The 23,832-nt window shown below is 37.0% G+C and overlaps 1 protein-coding gene across 7 annotated transcripts in view; it reads left to right on the plus strand.

Moving 5' to 3' along the window:
* The window catches only part of KCNIP4 (potassium voltage-gated channel interacting protein 4), a 413,215-nt gene that overhangs the window by 209,444 nt on the left and 179,939 nt on the right, over positions 1-23,832 (plus strand). Inside the window, exon 1 of one of the 7 annotated variants that reach the window (XM_017838458.1) lies at positions 8,789-9,040. The exons of the other annotated variants lie outside the window; for them this stretch is intronic. Within the exon in view, the coding sequence (XP_017693947.1) occupies positions 8,941-9,040 (100 nt within the window). The 5' untranslated portion in view covers positions 8,789-8,940. Of the gene's footprint in view, positions 1-8,788; positions 9,041-23,832 lie in introns of those variants that run through there. 7 annotated transcript variants of the gene reach the window in all.

Consider the following 23,832-nt stretch of genomic DNA (forward strand, 5'->3'; position numbering starts at 1 on the left):
GAGGAAGTCATGGAGCCTACATTGTGGAGAAGATGGTTACTGGGAAACAGAAGCGAACTCATCCTGCCATCTTTCTATGGGCTGCCTTCCTCATATGCAGCAAAACTGAAAAGAAGTGGTGGACTCTGCTCTAGCCATCGGTGTTGCTGCATTGCATTTCTGTGAAGTTCTCTACTGACATCTGCTCCCATGGGCTTCCTCTGCCAGGCTCTGCTGTCTGCTTTGAATATGGAGCTCAGGTTTCCTCTTCTGATGCAAAACACTGCAAATAGGTTAGAGGGATATTCCTCAGAGGGAAGAAAACCCAACCTGAAATTACAAAGGAGGAATTCTGCATTTGAAGCATACTGATAATGCTACAGGAATGGAAAATGTGAATCTCTGTTACCTCCAGCCATTCCTGTGTTGTGTATATAGGTATGTATATATTTCATTTCACAGTTCTCCTGTACTCTGATAAACCTATATTCCTGGCTGAATCTACATTACATTCTAAAATTAATTTCTAGGTAGCAGTCTTAGGATGCCATTTAAATTCTGTTTGGTTCCCAGCTTGGGGAAAAGAAAGTGTTTCAGAATCTCTTTTTCTTCTTCCATGCTGCTCTCTCTTTAGTGCTGCTTAGTTTCAGACATTAGTGGTTTTGCAGATGATCTCAAAACATTGGTCATGACCTCTTTAAATGGCTTTCTTTTTAACCTATCTAGCAGAATTTTAGCATTAGTACTTACACAGACCAAGACTACTTGCTTCAATTATATTTTTAGTCCTTCCATGTGAAGAGAAGAAGTCAATTGTAGTTGTTTATTTTACTCTGCAGAGTGTTTTAATCACCTGAGAGCCTGTGGAAATTAATTTACTGCTGTCACTTAAACTGATAGACAACTGTGTGAAATATTTCTGCTGGGCCATGATGCACCTCATGTGTCCTCTGATGCCTGTCCTTATGGTGCTCAACCTTGCTTTTATATTTTCAACAGAGGAGGAGAAAATGTGAGTTTATTCAGTGGGGATTGACCATCAATCAAATAACTTATGAGGTATTCAGAGAAAGCAAAATAAATAGATACCTAACTGTGGTGAAGCTTTGCAGGTGTCCCACTTGGTTTTAGCTTGTTTTGACAAATTAGGTGCATTAAATGTCATATTTCATATTGTTTTACTTTACTGAACTCCCTGGAACACTTGGAGTTCTCTTCATCATATATTGTTTGTGCATATAAAAAAAAGCAAATATTACCAAGAGCAACAGTCTTGATGCATTTAAAAATTAATAGGTAAACAAATTCCAGTGTCTTGTTTGTTCTTTCTGTCTCCACTGGGTCAGTCTTTGCTCCAGAAATTTTCACACCATTTTGGAAGGTTACCGGCTCACACAGAAACACATTCACCTTACAGACCAAGTGGAAAAGGCATATATCAGAACCTAATCTTTCCAGTGCAGCAAATATGAATTTAAATAAAAGTAGTTTTCCAACAGCAAAGAAACAATAGAGTTATGAGTTTGTTTAGAAAAAAGTTATATTTTCTGTAATGCAAATGACCACTTTATAAAGAAAAATATTCACTAGAAACCCAAGAGTGTAATAATGAGGCAGAAAGTGGTAATACCAGCATTTATATTGCATAAGGACAGGCGAGGGAGAAAGAATTTAGATAACAAGAAGAATTCCCTGCCTATTAATTTGAGTATTCCCGCTGAGTTTAGCACTGCTGAAAATCTCTAAGTCTTGATGTTCAATGCACAGAAATCTTCTGTTCATTTAATTAGCAAATGTCAGTGCTTTATATCTCTCTGGACTGTTGCACTAATTGTTCTTCAAACCTGTTCTGTAAAGACCACACATCCAACTGATCTAGTTAGGACTGTCTGCTGAGACTGTTAACCCAAGTTTGTGTTTCTGTACAGTTGTTCACATAAAAAGGCAATCCATCAGATGGTCTAAAACAACCATTAGTAACCATTGATGATTGATGAGGTAAAGATTACTATTGAATATATGGTTGTTATATTTATTTTTAAGTGTTTTTGTCACCGTGAGAGAAATGGTGCAATTCCCTGTGATTCTTCAGGCACCGTAATGCACCCTTCAGTGAGTTTCTGTAATAAGATCAACCTCCTACCAAACCTAAACCCCGCAGCAAAACTGAGCTCTGATGTTTGAACCTAAAACAAGCTTTGCTTAGGCACATGGATTTGTTTGTATCAGATTTATACATGGTACAGATCTTCAGGAAAGACATTTAAAGACTGTCAGATTGTTAGGAAGAAACTTTTTGGGTGCTCCAAGTAGGTTAATTGGGCAGAATTGGAAACTGAGTGTATCTGTCAGCTTGCCTTATTTATTTTATATATGTTGGTTAGCTTTGTAAAACCAGTCTGAAAAGCAAAACAAAACAAAAATACCCCAACAAAATGGAACTTGTCACTCTTTTGTTCTGTCATTTGTCTTAATAAAAACCTCTGGGCAAAGAAGGAGCTCGCCCTTTGGACTAATAGCACTCTAGGGCTTAAGTCAGGCTGTAAGGCTCTATAGGTATTGGCTTCAGATTTCTCTAGCTTTTTGGTTCTTTTTTCATGGTTGTTTGGGCTTTTTAAAGCAGAACTATGAAAAATGCTGTCTTGCTCCAATCTCTCAAGCTGTTTTCCATGGGCATATGAGCTAGGCTTTTCTGTGACTTTTAGTGTTGATTGGCATAACAGTCTCTTGTTGTCTGCAGTGAGCTACTAATGAACCAACAAGGGATTAGGAGGAAAAGCCTGGCAAACATCCACATGCTGCATCAGCTGAACTGGAGGAACTCTTCTGTCAGTCTCTTATTTTGAGGCTGTAGATAAGTTTCCTTATAATATTTACAATAAAGTCAACTTAATACAATGTTCAAACCTAAAGTCTGCAGGAAGTTTGACAGTTTTCCAATAGTATGTAGCAAAAAAGGTAGCAAAACACAAAATGTATTTCTAACTATTAATGATGTGTCTTCTCTGCTATCTGGATGAAAATTTTACCATCTTGTGTCATAAATTTCTCACCCTTTGTCCATAGCTGTGACTTCAAAAATGTCAGCATTCACATGGGGTATATCATAGAAACTTTCAAGCACAGGGACTGCAGTTATGGTAATATTCCAGAATATTAAGGGGCTGTATTAGAGCCAGCAACATTTCTTATGAATAAGGTCTAATTTATGAATAAGTAAGGCTAGCATTATTGCTTGAGTGGGTTAACAGCTTAATATTCTCTAAAAGTCAAGAATAATTAGGTATGGCAGTAGTATGTTAGGACTGGCCTTGAAGGTTACAGCACATATTTTGCATGTGATGATATGGATCCATTAGAAAGGTAAAGGAAAGACTGAAATAGTTGGACTGGAAAGCCAGAATGATGATCTTTTTGGCAATATCTTAAGTGGATAAAGAGAAGCAAGACGGCACTTGACAAGGACAGAAAAGACAAGATCACATTAGTTGAGGAGCAAAACCATGAAAGTCTGAATTAAGTTTAGTTGTCTGTCAAGGAAAACCCACTAAATCTTAGAGCTGTTGGACTGAAGGCATTAGATATACACTAGGTTTTAAGTATAAAGGAAGAAATAAGTAAGAGGCAACACCCAAGTTAAAAGGCCGAAGGACTGACATGGCTAGGAAATTGTCATTGAAACTACTCATGTCATAAGTGTTAGCTCACATGCTTACACCTTGGCAGAATAACACAGTCTTTAAATATTGAATGTACTGGAGGTGTGGGTCAGGTTGTACTAACAGGCCTGTTGAACCATGGTGAAATAACCTGCTGGAGGCCTGCTACCCCCTGTGGCATCCCACAGCTCTGTGAGGCACTGAGCATGGGCTATTTGAGTCCGTGTGTCATTCAGAGTAAATTACATCAGGTACTATAAGGCACCATCCCTTTACATGCTGTGACTATCTCAAAAATTGAAATTAAGCTTGCTGCATTAGTTCTTCATTGTGGAAGATGCATAGGAGTTTTACAAATGACAGTTAATAACTCTCTTGTAATTCTATGTGACAGGACTTTCTCTGGAGTTTGGAAAATGATCAGTAGGTTCTCTCAAGTACAAACACTTGAAAAATCATTAAGTTTCTTAGGAGAAAAATCCTTGCTAATAAAGAGGTAGCACAAACAAATCACAAGAAATAGTTGAAATTCAGCTGTGGAATTATAACAGCCAAATATTTTTCATCTTCAGTTTCCACAGAGAGTTTTAAAATATACTTGTCTGACATTTTTAAGACATTGAACATTTTTGAAGTTTTTTTCTTTTTAATGAGGTTTAAGGACCTCTAGCAAAGATGGAGTTACCAGAATGGTAATGATGAGAAAATTTCTGTCTTCTAATGACATGTAGTTCATGGTCACAGTTAGTGTGATAGTTTCCAGAAATATACACTACCACATTGAGGGAGCCATATTTTCACTGCAAGGAAAAAGATAAACTTGAAACATAATTCCATTTTAAGGGCTCCAGAACACACACGTATATTCAGAAAATTATTAAGAATAACTTATTGACAGATTTTGTGCTCCTTCTGACATTTATAGCAACCCAAAACGTCTGAAGAGTGATGATATGATATTATCGAAGTTGTCAGGTGTACTTTCCAACTGGAACTACATCTCAGTTGGCATGTTATGATGTTTTCTGTCAGTCTTTGAAAAGCCTGGTTGTGATTCAATCAATTCTGTAAAAGCACAGGATTTATGTATTGCCATCTAAGTATACACCAAGTATATATTTAAGAGAGAGAAAAAGGGAGACTAAAGTGCAATAATACTTAGCTGCTGAGATAATAAAGTATTTGCACTTATGATATCAAGATTTTCTGGCCCATTTTCTCCTTTGGAAATAAAGAGTGGGTTTACTCCTTTTAAGATTAAAAAAACTATAAATTTCTTGTAAATACCTACACAGAAATATTTTAGTGATTTTATTCGATGTTGGAATATTTATTCAAAGCTCTTCCTATTAAAAATAGGAGAAAAATATGTTGGAGGGACATCAATTTTAAGCAATCCTTAGACTGCTCTGCCTTTACATCATGATTTTTACTCTTAAAAGAAAATATTATCTAAGTTGTTCTCAGTTAAAATGAAGAAATTGTATCTTCTATTACAGGTTTTGTTCTCAGACTTTATGTATGACATGGGACTCCCACGAGTGTTTTTCTGTTCCATCTTTCTCTTGCAGTGCACAGACCTCCTGTTTGCACCCAACTCTGCCAGTTAACTCCACTGCTAACTGACCCCCACCAAGCCTTCCCCAGATCTGTTAGTGCACGAGTGCATCCCACATTGCTTTATGCAAAGCTATCAAGGTTAGATCACTAATCTGAATGTTTTAAACAAAATCTAATGGATTTTAACTGATGCAGGCCAGACTCCCATAAACTATTTCAATAGGTGGTAAGGAATATCAGAGGATAGTGATTGTTCTCATGGAAGCCATGATGAAAATCTGGGAGTGGCTTAATGGCATCCAGATGAATATAACAGCATAAGAAAAGGAAGTATAAGGAAGAAATATAACCCTTACTGGGACTCTCATCTGTAGACCAACTCATAATTTTTCAGTCTAAATTGATTGAGTCTTTTTTTAACATTAACATTTCATGATATATAGCATTAAACAATAGCAGTAAGATTAATGGTATCAAGTATCTTAGTCGTAGTAATGTGAATGGAGTCGTTGTGTTGTGGTTTATAGCTCTATCATAAGATAAGAAATGACCATTTAGATATGTTCCTAGCTCCAAATATAACCAGTGAATTCAGTTTAATGAATTTACTCTCATGATAAAAAATAATGCTGCAAAATGCTTTGATGAAAAGGAGACAGCATTTATAACACTTTCTAGACTGAAACCTTTTATTTGCAGTTACACATAAGAAAAACAAGGCTACTTTCTCTTGTGTCTAAACCAAGATGGCATGTAATTTATTATTTAGTATCTTTCCTTCCATTCCTATTTCCTGCATTCCTACTTGTACACCTTTTTCAAGCTTAATTCTACAATATAATAAGGCATGAGTAGCTAGGCAAGAGAAAAAAATAAGGTTTCAATACTTGGAATTGTTAGCTTCATTCTTCTTGTCATGTTTTGATAAAACTGTATAGGTAAACAAAAATCACTTTTTTTTTTTAATGGAAAGCAAAGGATAAAACAACAGGCCACTTCACTGTTTTGGTAAGGTACTTGGAGAGAGAAATAATGTTATGCTGTTTGTAACCCTATCTGTCAACAGAGTCAGCTCCATTTTTAAGCAGATAGGAACATGAAGATCAGAGATAGCTTTATGCTATTTTGTGTTCTTACATGAGGAATATTGTAAGGTTTTAGAAAGTTTTGCTAAAAAGCAATGACATAATGAGGGAAGGTATATTAAACTGCATATTAGATTACCTATATGTATATTAAAAGGAGAAGAAAAAAGGGATTCTCATGGCTGGTTCACAGCACTTGAGAAACCTGAGTTTAGTCAAAGCTTTCTTGCAAAATCCTAGCCTTCCCTGGAGATTATCATTCTTACTGTGCTTTGTCATCTGTCTGTAAAACTGTAGTAATACTAATTCTTCCTTTGTTCTGTACTTCTCTGCTGTGTCTTGGAAGAAGGGTGATAATTAGCCATTGGTGCAGTAGACCTTCACCTCTGGAAAAAACTATTCACTCTGCTGATACCTGAAGAGGCAGATCCCTGACATTCCATGTGTGTGTTTTTCCAGTCGCTGACAGCCATGGTTTGCAGGGCAGTGGCATCCACCTTTTTTGCAGAACCACCACCATAAGCTCTGCTTTCCACTTTTCTGCTCTCAGCGCTAAGTTCGACTGTCACAAAAGTAGTAAATGTGGTGTCTTTTAAAAAAAGGTTTCATTTTACCTTTTTCAGCAGACCAGTATTAATGAAAGATATTAATTAAAACGAGTATGTCCATTGAGGTGGTGATATTGCATGTACCCAAACACAACTTGTATCAACTTCTTGGGTAAAGGCATACAGATTGCAGACGTTGTGTTGCTGATGCTGATAAATTAGTCTATTTTAGTCCCGGACTGAAGGAAAGCTGGACCTGCTTTCCTTAGAGTTGTAGATAAGATGGCTTAGAGATGAAAGACATTTAGCCTTGTTTGGAACAAAGATTGAAGGAGAGAAGAATGGAAGAAGAAGAAGAAGAAGAAGAATGTAAGAAGAATGTAAGAAAGCTTGTAGCAAATAAAGGCAAAGATACCCACGGAAAAGCTGCTTGCAGAAATGAAACAAATACAATATTTAGGATGGAATATTAAATCACAGATTTTATGACAGAAAAAGTTTAAGCAGCATCAGGGAATCCAGTCCGGAACAAAAATCACAGAATACTGGCATGTGAACATTACACTGTATGGATTTATCCATCCACCATACAAAAAAAAGGTACCTTTATTATATCTGTTAGCCCCCTTATTCCCACTCCATTCCACTGTTTTCAGTAATGACAACACCCATTATAATGCAAGTATACCTGGGGGACTTTGAAGTTGCTGCCAGTTCTCACATGACACAATAATTTTTTTTTTTAATCTTATCTAAAGAAAGAAAGAAAATCGAGGACTTGGTAGTAATTGATTTCAACTGTGTGGGGGACAGTACTCTAGCAGACAGGATTAAATTTGTTGCAATTGTTCCCCTGCTCATTTTTTGCTGCAATAGAGGCGCTGTTTTTCTATTGTAAATTTCTCCTTAGATGCTAAATTATTAAGGGATTTAAAGAGTAAATCCTTAACCATGAATATACTGCATGTGACAATGTACTGCAGACTGTTGTAGATAGACCAGTGGCTGTTACTGGTATAAGATACCAGTTCAGGACTGTGGTCAGTATCCCTGTATTTCACTGATAATTTATATGGAAAATACTTTGTTTAGCAAATATTACTGAAGTGAGAAACAATCAAAAATAATGACCTTGCTTTTCCTTTTCCTTGCCCCATCCTGGATGTTCAAGGCCAGGCTGGATGTGGCTTTGAGCAACCTGGTCTAGTGGAAGGTGTCCCTTACCGCGGCGAGGGGGTTGAAACTAGATGATCTTTAAGGTCCCTTACAAACCAACCATTCTGTCTATGATTTTCAATCTGTTCTTTTCAATTTTTGTTTTCCAAATCAGACCACAGAATAAGCCTTAAAGAATTTGAGACACTTCAGTTTTTTGTTTGTTATAATTACAAACAAATATTAAAACAAAAAAGAAGGGGGGGAAAAAGGCTTTCTAATGTGCTGATATATATAAAATGTTGTGTATCACTTGCCACTTGCAACAGGTGGAATCCCATCGTACTGAAACAAACGTTTCACCCGGAGAAACTCATGGACAAGTTCAAGTTTGCAACTCCCCCACCGACACACCCTTCTCTCCAGCCCAGCGGGAGGCAGCCACAGCTGGGTGCGGTGAGGGGACGCCCCGGGTGCCTGTCCATGCACCTTCCCAAGGGCAGCGGTTCCATCCAGCACCGCCGGCCCCTCCCTCGGGCCGTGCCCCGATGCCCGGCGCGCCCCGGTCCCCGCGTTGCCCCGGCAACGGGCTCCGCGCCCGACGCTGCCTCCGCCGCGCCTCAGCCCGGGAGCGGCTCCCGCCCGCTGGGATGAGCCGCCGGCGCTCCCGCCGCATCGTTGGTTTTTCCCGGGGCCATCTCCCGGGTGATCTCGGGGGTGGGTCCTGGCCGTCGGGCTGTGCCGGAGCCGGGCAGTGCCGCCAGGCCGGAGCGGATCCCCCCCCCTCTCCTGGCCTCTGCTGGGGTAGCCGGGATGTACTCCCTGCCGCTCCCCTCCCACTCGCCCCCTTCCCTCGCGGGAGCCTTCCGCACCTAGTTTAATGGCTTTGCTAAGAAAGCCAGGCAGAAGAGCACTTTCCTGAGTGGCGGTGGTCAGACCATGACCTAACTCACCATGAACTTGGAAGGGCTTGAAATGATAGGAGTGCTGATCGTGATTGTGCTTTTTGTAAAACTGTTGGAACAGTTTGGGCTGATTGAAGCAGGTTTAGAAGGTAAGGGAGTGCGTTTCAGTGGCTTGTGATTTTTTTGTTCTGGTTATTCTTGCAGTGGGGCAAGAGGCACCTGTAAAGTGGATGTAAGGCACTACGTGAGTCACCTCGAGAGCGACGTGCACATCAGTGGCTGTCTGTTGTGGATGTTAGAGTTGTGATGGTTTCATTTTGCAGGAAAAATAAACTGCTATCCTGAAAACTGCCAGTATAAGCTTAGATGTTAAACAAAGATAATTACCGTAAAGTCTGAATCTCTTATTCCTGTTTGAAATCTGCAAATTTAAAGTAGTAGGGATCAAAGCAGATTTCAGGATGTTAATGGGCAAATACAGTCAAATTGCCTTAAAACTGTCTTGTAATCTAGTCAAAATTGTTTTGGAATTTATTCATGTTAACGTCATCTGTACTAGGATTGTTATAAGACCAAGATATATATTTTATAGTATTTATAAACCTGTTGAATATTTAATTTACTGTTAACATTTTAAAATGTGTTTGAGGAAGAACTACAATATTGATTCAAAATAAGCAACTTTAACACACACTCAGAGCAATCAAGTACAAGTTTTATTGCTGGATGCTTGTTTTTCTTAGATCCCCTCCTTTATTAGCAATATTGTTTTTTTATAAAGCTGTAAAAATGAAAAACAAGAAGCTTACTTTATCTTAAATATGCTTTTTGTATGTGTAAAGGCTAGTGTAATATTGATTATTTTTACCTTATTTCTAAGAGTGCTGTTATTCTTACCACATGAAGAGTTAGTCTAAAAAAACCCACTGATTGGAGCATGGTTGTTAATGTAATGATAGTCATTGCATCCCCGTGTTTTATTAGGTTCCAGTCTGAAATGGTCTGTTTCTCAAATATACTGATGGAATATTGTATTCTCAAATCTTCCTGTCAGCTAGCATTTGAGTACAGTGTATATACTTATGCCTGTGAAAAGAACTTTGTTGCCAGAGATTGTAGTTTCATGTATTAACATGTAAGAATATGACCAAAATTTGCTTTTATGAAAAGGTCTAAAGTAATCTTCTTTATGTAACCCTTTCAAGAAAGGGTTTCTTTTCTAGTGATTGTAAATAAGGAAGTCACTGAACTAGTTCTCTGTGTTGCTGTCTTGCATGGACTTGTTAGGTTTGATTACAGAATCTCAAAGCTCTGCAGGAATAACAAAAGTGTGTTATCAAGTGCATTTTTATAAAGAATTTATGTTTACATTACAGTACATTATATTGAGTTTAAATGACAACAAAGAGATTCCCTTCAAATATATGAACTTCTTTTCTTTTTGCGCTGTGTGCAGTTGTAAATAGAAATGTCAGTCAACTTGAGAACTGTTATGATAAAAGTTATTTCCAGCATTAGAGGCTGCAGAGGTTGGGGAAGAAAAATCCACATTTACTATTTAGGTTGTTCGTCATGTTTGGGTATGCTCTGTCAAGTTTGATTGCCACACCTGGTTGTGTTCCCTGGTAAAATACATCACTCGATTGTTGTCTGTAGTTGTTTTTAAGGCTGGAGAAGCTGATAATGGACAGACAATTCAAAACATAGTGAAGATGCTGTAAGTTGTTCTAATATTTCTGTAAGAATTAAGTTTCGTTTGCAGCTGCCTGTTTTGCCTGCCTCACTGGCCAAAAGTCTGGCAGTCTTTGTGTGCATAGAATCTTAAAGTTTCTTTTTACCTAGAGCAGGACAGGTTTCCTGCAAGCCAGCTAGAGGAAACCACAGGAAGACATATATGCCCCACTCTTCTGTGATGTTCAACTTTTGTGAATGACGTAGAAGTTCCCATGTTATGTGGGAATCAAGTAATAAATATAAACAATGTGTGTTAATGGACCTTAGCTTAATTTCACAGACTGATGAATTTTTTTTCCCCGTAGTTCAGGGGCAGTCCGAATTTATTGCCTGTATTTTTTTAAACTTGAGATTTAAAGGTCTGAACTGATTACAACAGGGAAAAAAAGTAGATATTTATGTTTTTACAGGGGAGTTGAAAAAATTGTGCTATTTTAATAAGTATCAAGGCAATTCATTTCCACTCATGAATGAAAAGTACATGCATTGTAAAATTCATGCTGATTTCTGCCAATGTTAGAAAAGTTTTTCAGTAGAATGTTAAGAAAAAAGGGATTTTACAAGTACAGTCAGACTATTCATCTGCCTTTCCAGAAATCAGTAAGGAAGTTGATAACAGCTTTCTGAAAATGTTGGGTTTTATAAGGACGTTTGTAGTTTTCTGGGTTTGGATGGGCTATATCCCTTCTTTGTTTTTTTTCTTTTTCCCCACAAAGGTTAATATATCCCAGTGAAATCTTTTTGCATGTTTCACACAAATTAAGAGATTACAGCATATAAAACACATCCTACATCTAGCTGGAAGTCAAAGTTAGTAATAATCTGTGACTCAGTGCACCCAATGCAGGATGCCATATCTGAACTCTTTAAATCATTCTGAAGCTTTGGTAGAGTTTGAGGTTTCAGAATCCTGTCGTGTCCCTATCATGGCAGCAAAAGCCTGAAGATAACTTAGCATCCTTCCTACACTGGATTGTCATGATTCTGAACTTTGTAAAATGCTTCCACGTTAGTTTAAAAGAATTAGGTGCAATTGATGTAAATCAAGAGCAAAATCTCATTTTCCTGTGTTCAGTGTCATAATAACTATCATAAGTGTAATATTCTGCTTTCTTCAGACTCTTCAATACACATTATGTATAATAACAGTAATATGCAATTACTTTCATTCTTTATGAAAATAGTAAAATACTTGCAGAATAAATATTGTATACTTGCTTATACTTGTACTGCACTCAGATAACAATATGCTTTCAGTGGCTTTGCCTGATTGCCTTCAACTGCTGAGTGATTCTGTTGTTGTAGGAGAAAATTTTTCAAATAGATGTTTTTAATATTGTATGACAGCTCTGAAAGTGATAAGTAGCAGAATAGATTTATAAACTTTTGTAGGTTTGGGGTCACAGAGACTTTATCTCTCATTAAATATTATTTTATAATGTATTGCACTCACTAAGATTGCAGTATGCTTTCTGTGGTTTTGCCTAGTTGCCTTTAACTGCTGGGTGGTTTTACTGTTGTTACAAAAGTATTTTCAAATAGATGTTTTTAATATTGTATGACAGCTCCTAATGTGATAAGTAGCAGATTGCAGTAGTGGATTGCTCAGCCTTTGTCTCTAAGTTAAATATTTAACTCTTCATAAATCAGGCTATGTCCTCCTTGATAAATTTTACAGATTTTTTAAAACAGTAATTTATTAGGTGTAAAGAGTAATGTATTGATACCTAATCAGGAAAAATTGTTCCTAGACGTACCTAAATATCAATTTTAAATTATTTCTTCTTGTGTGGCAAGTTTTTCCAAAAGACATTCACAAGTAAAATGAGATACAAGAACTGAATAAACTGTATGTATGATGTGTTACCATCTTAAGATTATGCAGTATTCAGGATGGTGATTTATAAGATTTCAGTACACTTTTGATACTTTTCTGAAAGATTGTGATTTTCATATGTAAGGATCATATGAATTTGATGAAGTCATGGAAGAAGTTTTCTATGTAAATACCTTTCTTGTATGTCAGGGTAAATTTTCTGGGTAAATTGTAGGAGACAGAGAGGTTGAAGCATCATCAGATTAGCCCATTCCTAAATTAAAATAGTTTTGTCCTAAAGTTTCTTGGGAAACCTGGATAGCTTTTCCACAGCTAAATCACTTATTAATTAAATAAACAGAAAAATAAACTTCTCTTCATCAAGGTAAGCATTCAAACCTCAAATATCATTAGGGATAAGGTTCAGAGAAGAAATCTGAATTATATGACTGATAAAAAATATTTACATAGGAATACCTTGTTTGTTAGGAAATACTCTTATAGCAGTTAGTACCTCTAACAGAAAAAGAATGGCATAAAATAGCCACATATATGACTGTAAAATGTGGATTCTATGTATCTCTGTTAGTAGTATCTATCTAATATCCTTGTTTAGGAGCCCTGAGAGAGGCCGTAGTAGAACTCTACAGCTAAAATTGTAATAATTGAGCTAAATTACAGAAACACTTGATTCCTCTTAAATGTCAAAGCAGTTCTAATCCCAGTTTAATCATCCTGGCTATTAACAACTTCCTATTCATCAGATGGAAAACAGAGCAAAACCATTTACACGTAGGTAGTTGCTTGTAGTATTTACAGCTACTTTTGACAAGGTCTGGATGTGACTGGAAACATGGTGAAAGTTACTTGTGGTTGTTCTGAAACTGGCAACCACTGAAGCTGTTTTGTCATTCAGGCTATGATCTGCTGAGAATGTCAGCATTTCCACAGCGATGTCCCTCTTCACAGTGTTCTTCACGGATGGAAGTGGGGTAGTATCACAGAATCACAGAATGGTTGGGTTAGAAGGGACCTCTGGAGACTGGGTTGTTGGAACTCTAGCCCAACCCCCATGCTAAAGCAGGTTGACCTAGAGCAAATTGCATGGAATTACATCCAGGCAGGCTTTGAATACCTCCAGTGAAGGAGATACTATAAACTCTCTGGCCAGCCTGTTCCAGTGCTCTGTCAAGTTTGTCCTCAATATTAATTTCAGAAGATTAATAATGACTATCACTACATCCTAGAAATAGCTTGTAATAAACATAGGGGCTTTTATGACATTTTTCTTTTCTTAAGATCATTCTGGATGTCAAAGACAGTTATGCACAAAATTATGAAGTATGAAAGCAAATGTGGACCGATATGTGAAATGATTAGGCAGAGCTGACAGTATGCAAAAGAAAAAGATGCGATAGAAATTTTAATATTAGTACTTTCAGGCATTGCTTAGAAGTAATTTGTTCAATTAAGTCTTCATAGATTACAAGATGAATTAAAACAGCTGTTGAAACATCTACTCATACGTGGGTGAGTGATCAGTAGATAGAAATCTTTAACACAGAACTGCAGTGAACTTTTTCTTGTTTAAGTATTTAGCTCAAACAGCACTAACAAGTAATCTGTAAACAGTGGCATGTATTGTAGTTGATTGGAATTAAGCACATGTGAGAATCTTACCAGCTTGTGCATCCTGCATGACTGGTCAGCAGGCCACTGCTGGGAAGAATGAATAAGAGGAAAACTATTCCTATTTTTCATACTCGAAGCTTTGATTAAATGGATACAGTTTAAAAAACAGAAATAAGTAAGAAAAGAAACTCGTTAGCTGTGGGAATTTGTAATAGGTGCCTTCAGCCCTTAGGTACCTGCTTTAAGCAGTCTGCCATCTCTGAAACATCTTTTGAAGGTTGGTCCATTCTTGCAGAAAAACCTTCTAGTGTTCCCAGGTCCGTGCCCACTGAAGGGCGTCTTTTCTCAACACTTATTGTCATACTCAATGATAATGTACATATCTAGTGCTTTTACATCCATAGAGAGTAGGTAAATATTTTAACTGAAGGGATGCCAAAGAAATGGATGAATGGAGTCCTATACTCAGTTATCAATACAATACCTTTTGCAAACTTACTAGTTCATAATTAACCTTAAAAAAAAATTAGTTTCCTCTGTAAGTTTTATATATGTCATAATTCAATTGGTTATTTCCCTTTTTTCCATTTCTGTTACTCTCACATATATAACTATTTGAGCTACTATCATGGCCAGTCTTCGCGGATGAAGATTTGGGAAAGGTCTTTACCCTTTGAGCCTGCGCAGTGGATTTTTTAGGTGAGACACAGTGCGCGCTGAACTGAGCCCACCCTTTAATCCTAAGGTTCATCTGCCGGGACCGAGCAAGCTTGGACAGTGGCAGTGAGGTCCTCAGAACGTAGGTTTGTTTAGAGGGCCGAGCAAGCTTGGACAGTGGCAGTGAGGTCCTCAGAACGTAGGTTTGTTTAGAGTGACCTTCTCTTAGATGGATGGCCTTACAGGGCTGATGAGCTCCATCTGCCCAGGGAAGTCCCCTGACCGGGAATCAAACCCGGGCCGCGGCGGTGAGAGTGCTGCATCCTAACCACTAGACCACCAGGGGGCCTCTGAGCTACTATACCACAGAAGGAAAAGGAGTTTTTAACTAAAGCTTCTCTCTTTATTGCAGGCTTATAACATTTTGGCTATCTGATGCATCTTCCTACAGAATTCCTAATTTTTTGTTATATTTTCTGGCTGATTTTCCCATCAGTCTCATTCACTCAAAATATTCCTCAGCTTCAGAATGTCAGTCTTTTTGGGACACTAAAGATATATGAATTTACATGTATAAGATGCATGCACTTTGAATTCAGACTGCATTCATTTTGCTTAAATACAATACAGAGATGTTCAGCTTTGGCCCTTACTCCCTTCTGTTAACTTCCAGTCCACTTTTTCCCTCATGTCTTTCTAGTTGAAGGATACTTAACATATAACTTATATTTATCTCAATGTCTCTCTTATTAGAAAAGTGTAACTCCAAATTTTAGGAACTTTATTTTGTGTGGTTTCAAGCTGGTGCATCCCTAACATCACAGTTCACATGTATCAGTGTACTCTGTAGTTTGATTGGATCCCTCTGAAGACCCTCACTAGGCTTCAGTATGTCCTTGCATTGTTGTGATTATGAGCTTTGCATTATTTTTAATTTATTCTGCTTGATGCTTTACCTGTTCTCTGAGCAATATGCTGTGTTCTACACTCCTCTCTAAGATTCCATGGTCTGATTCAGGTAGACTTGCAAGTCTAACATCACAATAATCACATGAAAAGTGACTTATTTCCACGTATTTTACCACCTTGTGGTCTCACTTATAGAGTAAAACAGATTAGTTGAATTTTTCTGGATTTTTTTCATTTGCTTGATGCTTAAGCATTTTAGTCCTATATGTTCTTATATCAAAGGCAAAAGATTAAGCAGCATAACTGAAAGTGTGCTACTTGGCCTTATTATTTAGAATTATAGTTTGTTTTCTCACACTTCCCTGTGGCCTCTTCCGGAATTATTTGCCAAAATTTATTTATATAAAATTACAAATTATTGTATACCTTCTTAAGGCTATATCCTTCTTAAGGATCGTGTATTTTAGCTATTGCTATTTTTTTAATTTTTTTTAATAGGAGAGTTCTTCCTTTAGTTATCTGACCTATTTCTCTGGTGATTAATTGTTCAGTACCTGATAGAAACTTCAGTCCATCCAGACTGAGTGCTGCCTAAATCTAATGAGGCAGATGATTTAATCTGGTACAACATCTCTGTTTTTCCTTTCTGCAGTAATTTTCCCCAGTGGTTTCCCCTAGTGGTTTCCCCCTAGAAGCAATTTCTGATTGTAGTTTCCAATCTTCATTTCTGATAGCCCATACTGTCATTTTGTGATAACACTAGAGAAGCAATAATATATATGGTTCTCCAGGCACGTTTTATTTTTTGGATCAGTAGTCAAAAAAATATTCTTCTGCAAACAGACAAAACTTCCAAAGTGGGCTACAATACAGCAAATATTTTCTTATTGTTGATGATGTGAGATAATGAAAGAAAAGGATTTTAGGTCAGGTGAATACATGTTTATTGATGAGATGTTTATTTTCCAGTATCAAAGTTATTGCAGGAAATACTGTGTACTTTGACATAGAAGAAGCACAACTATAAATTTATCACTCATTACTAACAACAAATTCTAATGCAGAAAACTCCAAAAAAATAAAGTCATATATCTGAAGCAGAAGAGAAAAAGGGTTACCAGAGAAGTGAGTGGTTTAGAATATTAAGGAAGATATCTTTGTTGGACATAAGCATTATGATGTTATGATAATACATAACACTTGCCAAATGTTGTAGATACATCAGAACAGACTCTTGTACTCCAGGGTCTACCCCTACATAGGGAAGGTTTGATAGAGAGATATCCACATTGACCTGATTCATCTTTTCTCTTTGCCTGTACCTTGGGTATCCAATTTACATAAGTAATTGTAAACAATACCTGTAATTTTTAATGCTTCAACTCATACATTAATGTTGTGCCTATATTACAGTATTGTCAAACCCTATTGTTACCAAGGTTAGCATTTTCCTGAAAAACAGTCTGAATCCCCTAATGTATTGTGAGGACACATTAAAACAAACATCCTACTTTACAAATATTTCAAAGCTAATGTAATACATTTCAAGGTTAATTGACACTATTATCTTAATTTAGAAAACCTTATGCCCCCTCTTTTATTAAAGATAATTATACAAGTATGTGTGTTTATCTGCGATATGCATGAGAAGTATTGGAGTAGTTTTATCCAGAACTTCCTTTAATACCTTGACAAGGTTAGACAGCATGTCATGTCAGCGAGGCCCAAAAATGAACTATTCTTCATTCTCACCCTGCTTTCTAATGTCTTTTCAGATGATCAGACAGTAATCTTGCAGCTCACATGGTATTTGTTGTTTATCAGACCCATTTTGTTGGAAAATACCTGCTTGAGGATTTCAAATGCCACCTACGATTTGATTTATTCTTTTGGTAGTAGAAGCTCATACTCAATTAGCATTTTTCTAATTGTATCTACCAAGGGATGTGGTGGCTGTAGGCCACCAGAAAAGAGTTCCTGCTGGTGGAAAAAATCATCTACATACAGCCACTTCTTGCCTATGTCTGAGGAACTTTCAGTAACAATAGAACCAAGACACAGTCTGCTTAAGTTTCTCTGATGGTGACAGCCCATGCTTAACTGTTGCACCTAAAAAGCAGGCAGACATTTATCTTTTAGTGCCTGTAGAGTGAACCTGATATTTCTGGAAAGCCCAAATTTCTGTAGATAATCCATAATACTCAAGTGCAATGAGTATTATATCCCTTGGAGAATAAGACCATATTCTCCTCTATGGGAGGCTGTAATCTGTGCACTTGGAAATTAATCTATCATCTAAGTAAAGTCCTTGACTGTTTTTTTCATTAGAAAAACTTTTTTTTTCACACTGAATAAAATTTTATTTAGCCTTAGGATATAGATGTTAAATTTTGAAATTAAAGTAACATGCCATCTGAGTTACCTCCTTTGAAGTATGAGATTTAAATTTGTATTTGCAGGACAGTAAGAGTACCTGTACCTTCAAATATCAAGTTTGCCACTGAACACCTAACAAGATCACAAGGATAGGAAGTGCATCAGAGGTCTGCCTAGCTTCAGTTGTAACTTGCAACTGGTGATAAAAGGAATTGTACACAGTTGAGTTTTATACATTTTTAATACATACAGAAATTAATATGTTAATGCCATATATTTTATTAAACATCAATATAAATTGCCTTAATTTCTTTCTTAGTCATCATCACAATTCACATTTTGGCCGATTTTAGGGCTGGATAAGTAATTTGAGATGAATCAGGTTAACAGGAGTACTTGTTTTCAGAACTAAAGAGGTCTAACTGAAGGCAGAATAGGGTGCTGAAATTGTCGTTTAGCAAGTTGACAGTTGAGATGACAAAATGTAGTGCATTTGCTCACAATCAAAATTACTTTAACACTTCAGCAATAATAAGACAGGAGGGTATTCACAATCAGCTCAGATGCTGACCCATTCAATGAGAACGTGACTCACCTCACCTTTGAGTTATCAATCTGTTAAAAATTATACTTTAAATACCACTTATTTTTCTATTTGCTTTCTTACCATTCTCTTACAGGACTATTGTAAGAAGCTCACTTTCTGAGCGCAAGAATTTTTTGACTGAGCCAAAAATTGATAGACACAAAACATTCCTATTTAAAATCTCACCGTAAGAACACAAGCTAAAGATTCATCACAGCAATCTTTTGACAAGCTGGCCCAGCATTTAATTGCTTTCAATGCCAGAAAAGTATCTGGTTTAGGCTTTTGTTGCTGTTTAGACTAAGAGCTACCTATCTAACACCTTTGCCTATTCTTTGCTAGATTTAACATACTACGTAGCATCTGATATATCTAATCTTTGCAGATTAATTTTTAATCTGTGTTTACAAACTTCACTGCTTTCTCTCAGAAACTAAGTAAAACTACTTCAGCACTTATACCATTTATTTTCCAGATTCGAAACAAGTTTTGTGGGTTTTTTCTGAACCTTTTTCAGTTTTTAATAAACTTTTTAGGGGATTAGTATTCAAAACTGGTCTCAAACAGATCAGAAATAAAGAGTAATATCCCCACCTTGCCCATATTTGATAATTTAACATTTATACAGATGAGCAATAATTAGTTCATCTTATATTTTCATGTAAAACAGAGATATTCACATTAATGATTCTACACAGAAATAAAGACAAGGGTGAATTCCTTTCTTTTTTGTTAGAGAAACTCATTAGAAAATATTTGGTAATTTTATTTTTTCATTTGAAATAACCATATTATGTGACCTTCTGTTGTGACGCCCGATATGGATTAGTACAAGTGTACCACCTCCTGTGATTTGATTCATCTTAAATTAGCTTACCATAAAAAAAGAAATAACATGGATTAGGAGTGCTGCTTCAGATCTGTTCCATTTGTTTCTGGGTTATCAAACTAACTTATAGAAAAAATTACCTGCAGTTACTTATCTTTGTGAATATAGATGAGTATAAAGATTTTTTTTTTTCATTTTTGGAAGATCTCCATTCCTCCCATTTTTATCTTTTTTTGTTCCTTCTTAAAGATGCAGTAGTCTGGGGATTTTCCTTCTGATCATAAACCTGCAATATCACAACTCTTAATTTATAAAGAGATATTCTTGCAGTCAGGAAAAATGATAAAATGTAACTTTTCATTCACAGGTTTTTTTTATATTTTTTTAAAGTTCTGTAGTGATAGAAGTGATGAAGTACCAAATTCAATATTGATATATTTTCTATATTCAATAACATTTTTAGAGAATACTTTGTTATGTGAATGCAAAGAATAAGTAAGTATAGGACTGTAGTTCCAAGTGCCACGTTGAACATCTCTCAGTATCACTACTTGGATTAAAGTAGATTTCTTTGTTTTTTGGGGGGAGGAGAGGGCTTTTTTATTATATTTGAAGAACCATAACGAAACTGCAATTTTTTTTGTTACCGTGGTATTAAATGTTTTCCGTTGTTTAAAGTATGATGGTCTCAGTAACCAAATACATGCTTATTTAGATCCAATTGAAGCTGATTACAGTCTTGACCTCAGCCTGTTTCTTGGAAGTGAGCCGTAATTGGCAAGTGATTCAAAACCTTGAGCACTGCCCTTGCAGGGAAAATGCAAGGTGAAAAACATCCCCACTCATCCATCAGAGAGCTTGTCAGTATCAGGTCTTTTCTCAAATAATCACTGAAGGAAATTATTACCTCTCTACAAGTCAACCACCGGTTCAGCCTGACCTGGTTTGGACTCATCTATTTTTCAGCAGCAGACGTGGCTGTGAGTGGCTGTCCTAGTGAATGGCAAAATTCAACAGGTAGTGAATCAATCTCATCTGTAGCTGTGTTTTGTGGTGCCATAATCTTAAGGACAGATCACTGTTATTGAGTCCTTGTGCTCATGGAAGAGATACATCTTTTCTAGTCTTGTAACATCTTGCTTTAAGGGAAGTGTGTGCAATAGTGCCACAGAAATGAAAGAGTATGCTTTGATATTCCTCCATGCTGTGATCTGTTGGGAGTTAAATCCTCATTATACACACAAACATCTTCAGCATGTATAGAAATGCTGGAATTTTCCTGGCTTGAGAGAAGCTGAGAGTGTTCCCCTCTAGTTGAAAAAGGCCTTATAGAATCATAGAATGTTAAGGGTTGAAAGGGACCTTAAAGATCATCTAGTTCCAACCCCTCCTGCAATGGACAGGGACACCTTCCGCTACACCAGGTTGTTTAAGGCCTTATCCCTCCTGACTCTGAACACTGCTGGGGTTGCGGCATCCACAGTATCCCTGGGTAACCTGTTCCAGTGTCTCACCACTCTCACAGTAAAGAATTTCTTCTTAATATCCAGCCTAACTTTCTCATCTTTCAATTTATACCCATTACTCCTTGTTATTTCACTACAGTCCCTTACCAACAGTCTCTCTTTGGCTTCCCTGGAGGCCCCCTTCAGATACTGGAAGGTTGCTGGGAGAACTCCACACAACCTTCTCTTCTCCAAGCTGAACAGACCCATCTCTCTCAGCCTGTCTTTGTAAGAGAGGTGCTTCAGTCTTCTTACCAACTTTGTGGCCCTCCTCTGGACTTCCTCCAACAGTTCCATATCCTTCTTATACTGGGAGCACCAGAACTTTATGCCTTCATGAAGATTGTACCATTATGCATCACTTAACACTGATAATGCAAAAGTCCATTCCACTCTTGTCCACTTTACTTGTAGCACTCAAGAGTAAAACCTTCTTCTGTTTATTTTTTCCTCATACTCTTATGGCATTTTGGGCTCATGACTACTAATGACTCCAGAGCCACTCTACATCCATCTGTAACTTTCATTTAAATTTCAGATTAACACCACACTTGCACTTGCATTCAGGAGTCAAGTCCTCTGAATTTCCATTTTGATGCCTCTATGACAGTCACTGGTGTCAAGAGCAACAGAAAAGAGATATGTTAATAATATACAGTAAACAAACACAGCAGATCTCTTATATACAAATATATATTTCTTTTATTATTTTACTATTAAAAATCAGTTTCCTTGGGAAATTGAAGATTGGTTGCTTTCACCTTTGGCAACCAGCTTTCATGTCTCTGGGTGGGAATAATGTCAGACTCTTGGAAAATTGATATCTGTGCCCTTGGGTGTATGTGATTATTATTTCTTTTTCTTCTCCACAGTGTCCCCCTTGAGCCTAAAGAGGACCAATATTTTATTTATATTATTTATTTTTATTAACTAATCATTACAAGTCCATTTCTTGAGGAATTAACTGGTTTAATATATGAACTTCTTTTCTCACATATATTTTTTAATATAAATTTGGGAAATGTGTTGCAATGTAAATTTAGGAAGTATCTTCAGTTTATGATGTGTCTTGTCATTTGAGTCTTCCATGTCTCACCTTCACCAGTGTCCTGGTAGTATGACCCAGATGGAAATGGTTAAGAGTTTCCTGGTGAAGGGCAGAAGTGTTCTCTATACTATTATTAGTACAATATTAGTAAGTAAGATTGCTTCATTTCTATTACTAGTAAGATTGTTTCCTGAACTTTCCTGCAGCTGGAGTCCATCTTTCTTGGGACAGCTTTCAAAAGCTGAAAGATCCTTAAGCATCTAGGGGTATGAAAGTCATCATAGCTTAACTATTTTATAGAATCATAGAATCACTAAGGTTAGAAAAGACTTCCAAGATCATTGAGTCCAGTCTTTGACCATACACCACTATATGAACTAAACTATAGTACTAAGTGCCATGTTCAGTCATTTCTTGGACACTTCCAGGGATGGTGACTGCACCACTTCCCTGTGCAGCCCATTCCAATCCTTGACAGCCCTTTCAGTGAAGAAATTCTGCCTCATGGGGTTGTACTGCAGCGTATTCTAAGGTCTGTACCCTGCAGTGAATTTGTGTTCTGTCTATCACTTCAAAGAGGAAGGAAGGTTATTTAGCAGCAAATGGAAGGTACAAGTAAGCAAGTAAAAAGTTTTTGTTCCTGAAACATCTGAAGGTGTAATTGAGGTTCAGTTAGAAATCTTCCAAAGTGTAACAGGCAGATGGGTTTAGGGACACAGCTTGCTAAATCACTGTCCAGTATTAATCCATTAGCCTATGGCTGTCCGCTTGATGTGGCAAAGACATTAACAATATAGATAATGACATCCATAATCCATTTGGGAAAACTTTTATCTACATCCCAAATAGTTACATTTGCTACAATGGATTTGTATACTTACTGCTCAGAGCAACTAAGTAACTTGGAGATGAGCTAAGCCTTTGCAAATTCCATTCTCCTCTGAGCTTTTTTTGTAGTTTATCATCTACTGCAATTTACAGATTTTTTGTTTAGATCTATGGGCATTGATGTTTTTCCTGTGCTTTCCTTTGAGATCCTAGTTCTATAGCTTAAATCTTGATGGTTTTTACCTTACATCACATCTGTACTGGGTGTCCAGTTTAAACAACACTTCTGTAACCTGACTTAACAATTTTTAAATCCCACTGTCACTCACATTGGCTACAGCCTCACATTGGCTACAGTCTTTTGCAACACCAGATGTGGTTCAAGCACAAATCATTCTCTAATACAGGGTTTAATTTGTTTTATTCTGAGATGATCTCAGATGATTTTGTCTGCTGTACTTTTGCAGTCACAGTCACATGCATATGTGGACATCTTAGAGAGGTATAATGGCCTTTTTTGTTGGTTCACCTTGTGTTTACCTATAATGTTTACTTTGGGCAATGATTGCCAAGAATCTGGCAATAATTGCTTAGTCACAGGAATACAGCCCATAGTTCATCATCCAGGAGCAAATGTCTGTAGAATGCACACTGGTGTTGGAGCTCATAGGCGGAACAGGTTTCCTTTCCACATACTGCTTATCAGAATTGATTGGAGAAAACATAACTTTTAAGCTACTCTAAGCAAGTATTAGGAAGGTGAGACTTTGAATGCGTTGGGCTTTCAGTGAACGAAACAATTATACTCAAAATTAATAGATATTTGGGTCACTCCAAAGGACAGTCTTGGCTGGGACCCTGTGGTGAATGGACCTCAGAGAAGAAATGTATGCTAGTCCTACTAATTCTCCAGGCTCATCTTAAGTGTTGGTGTTATATTTGCTGCCTTCCATTTGTCTGGCATAAGAAATATGCTATAGACAGTATAGATTTTGTAATCTTGTACTGGAGTTCCCAGGAC

The sequence above is a fragment of the Lepidothrix coronata genome, unplaced genomic scaffold, assembly GCF_001604755.1.
Source record: "Lepidothrix coronata isolate B3197 unplaced genomic scaffold, Lepidothrix_coronata-1.0 Scaffold0, whole genome shotgun sequence".
Lineage (NCBI taxonomy): Eukaryota > Metazoa > Chordata > Aves > Passeriformes > Pipridae > Lepidothrix > Lepidothrix coronata.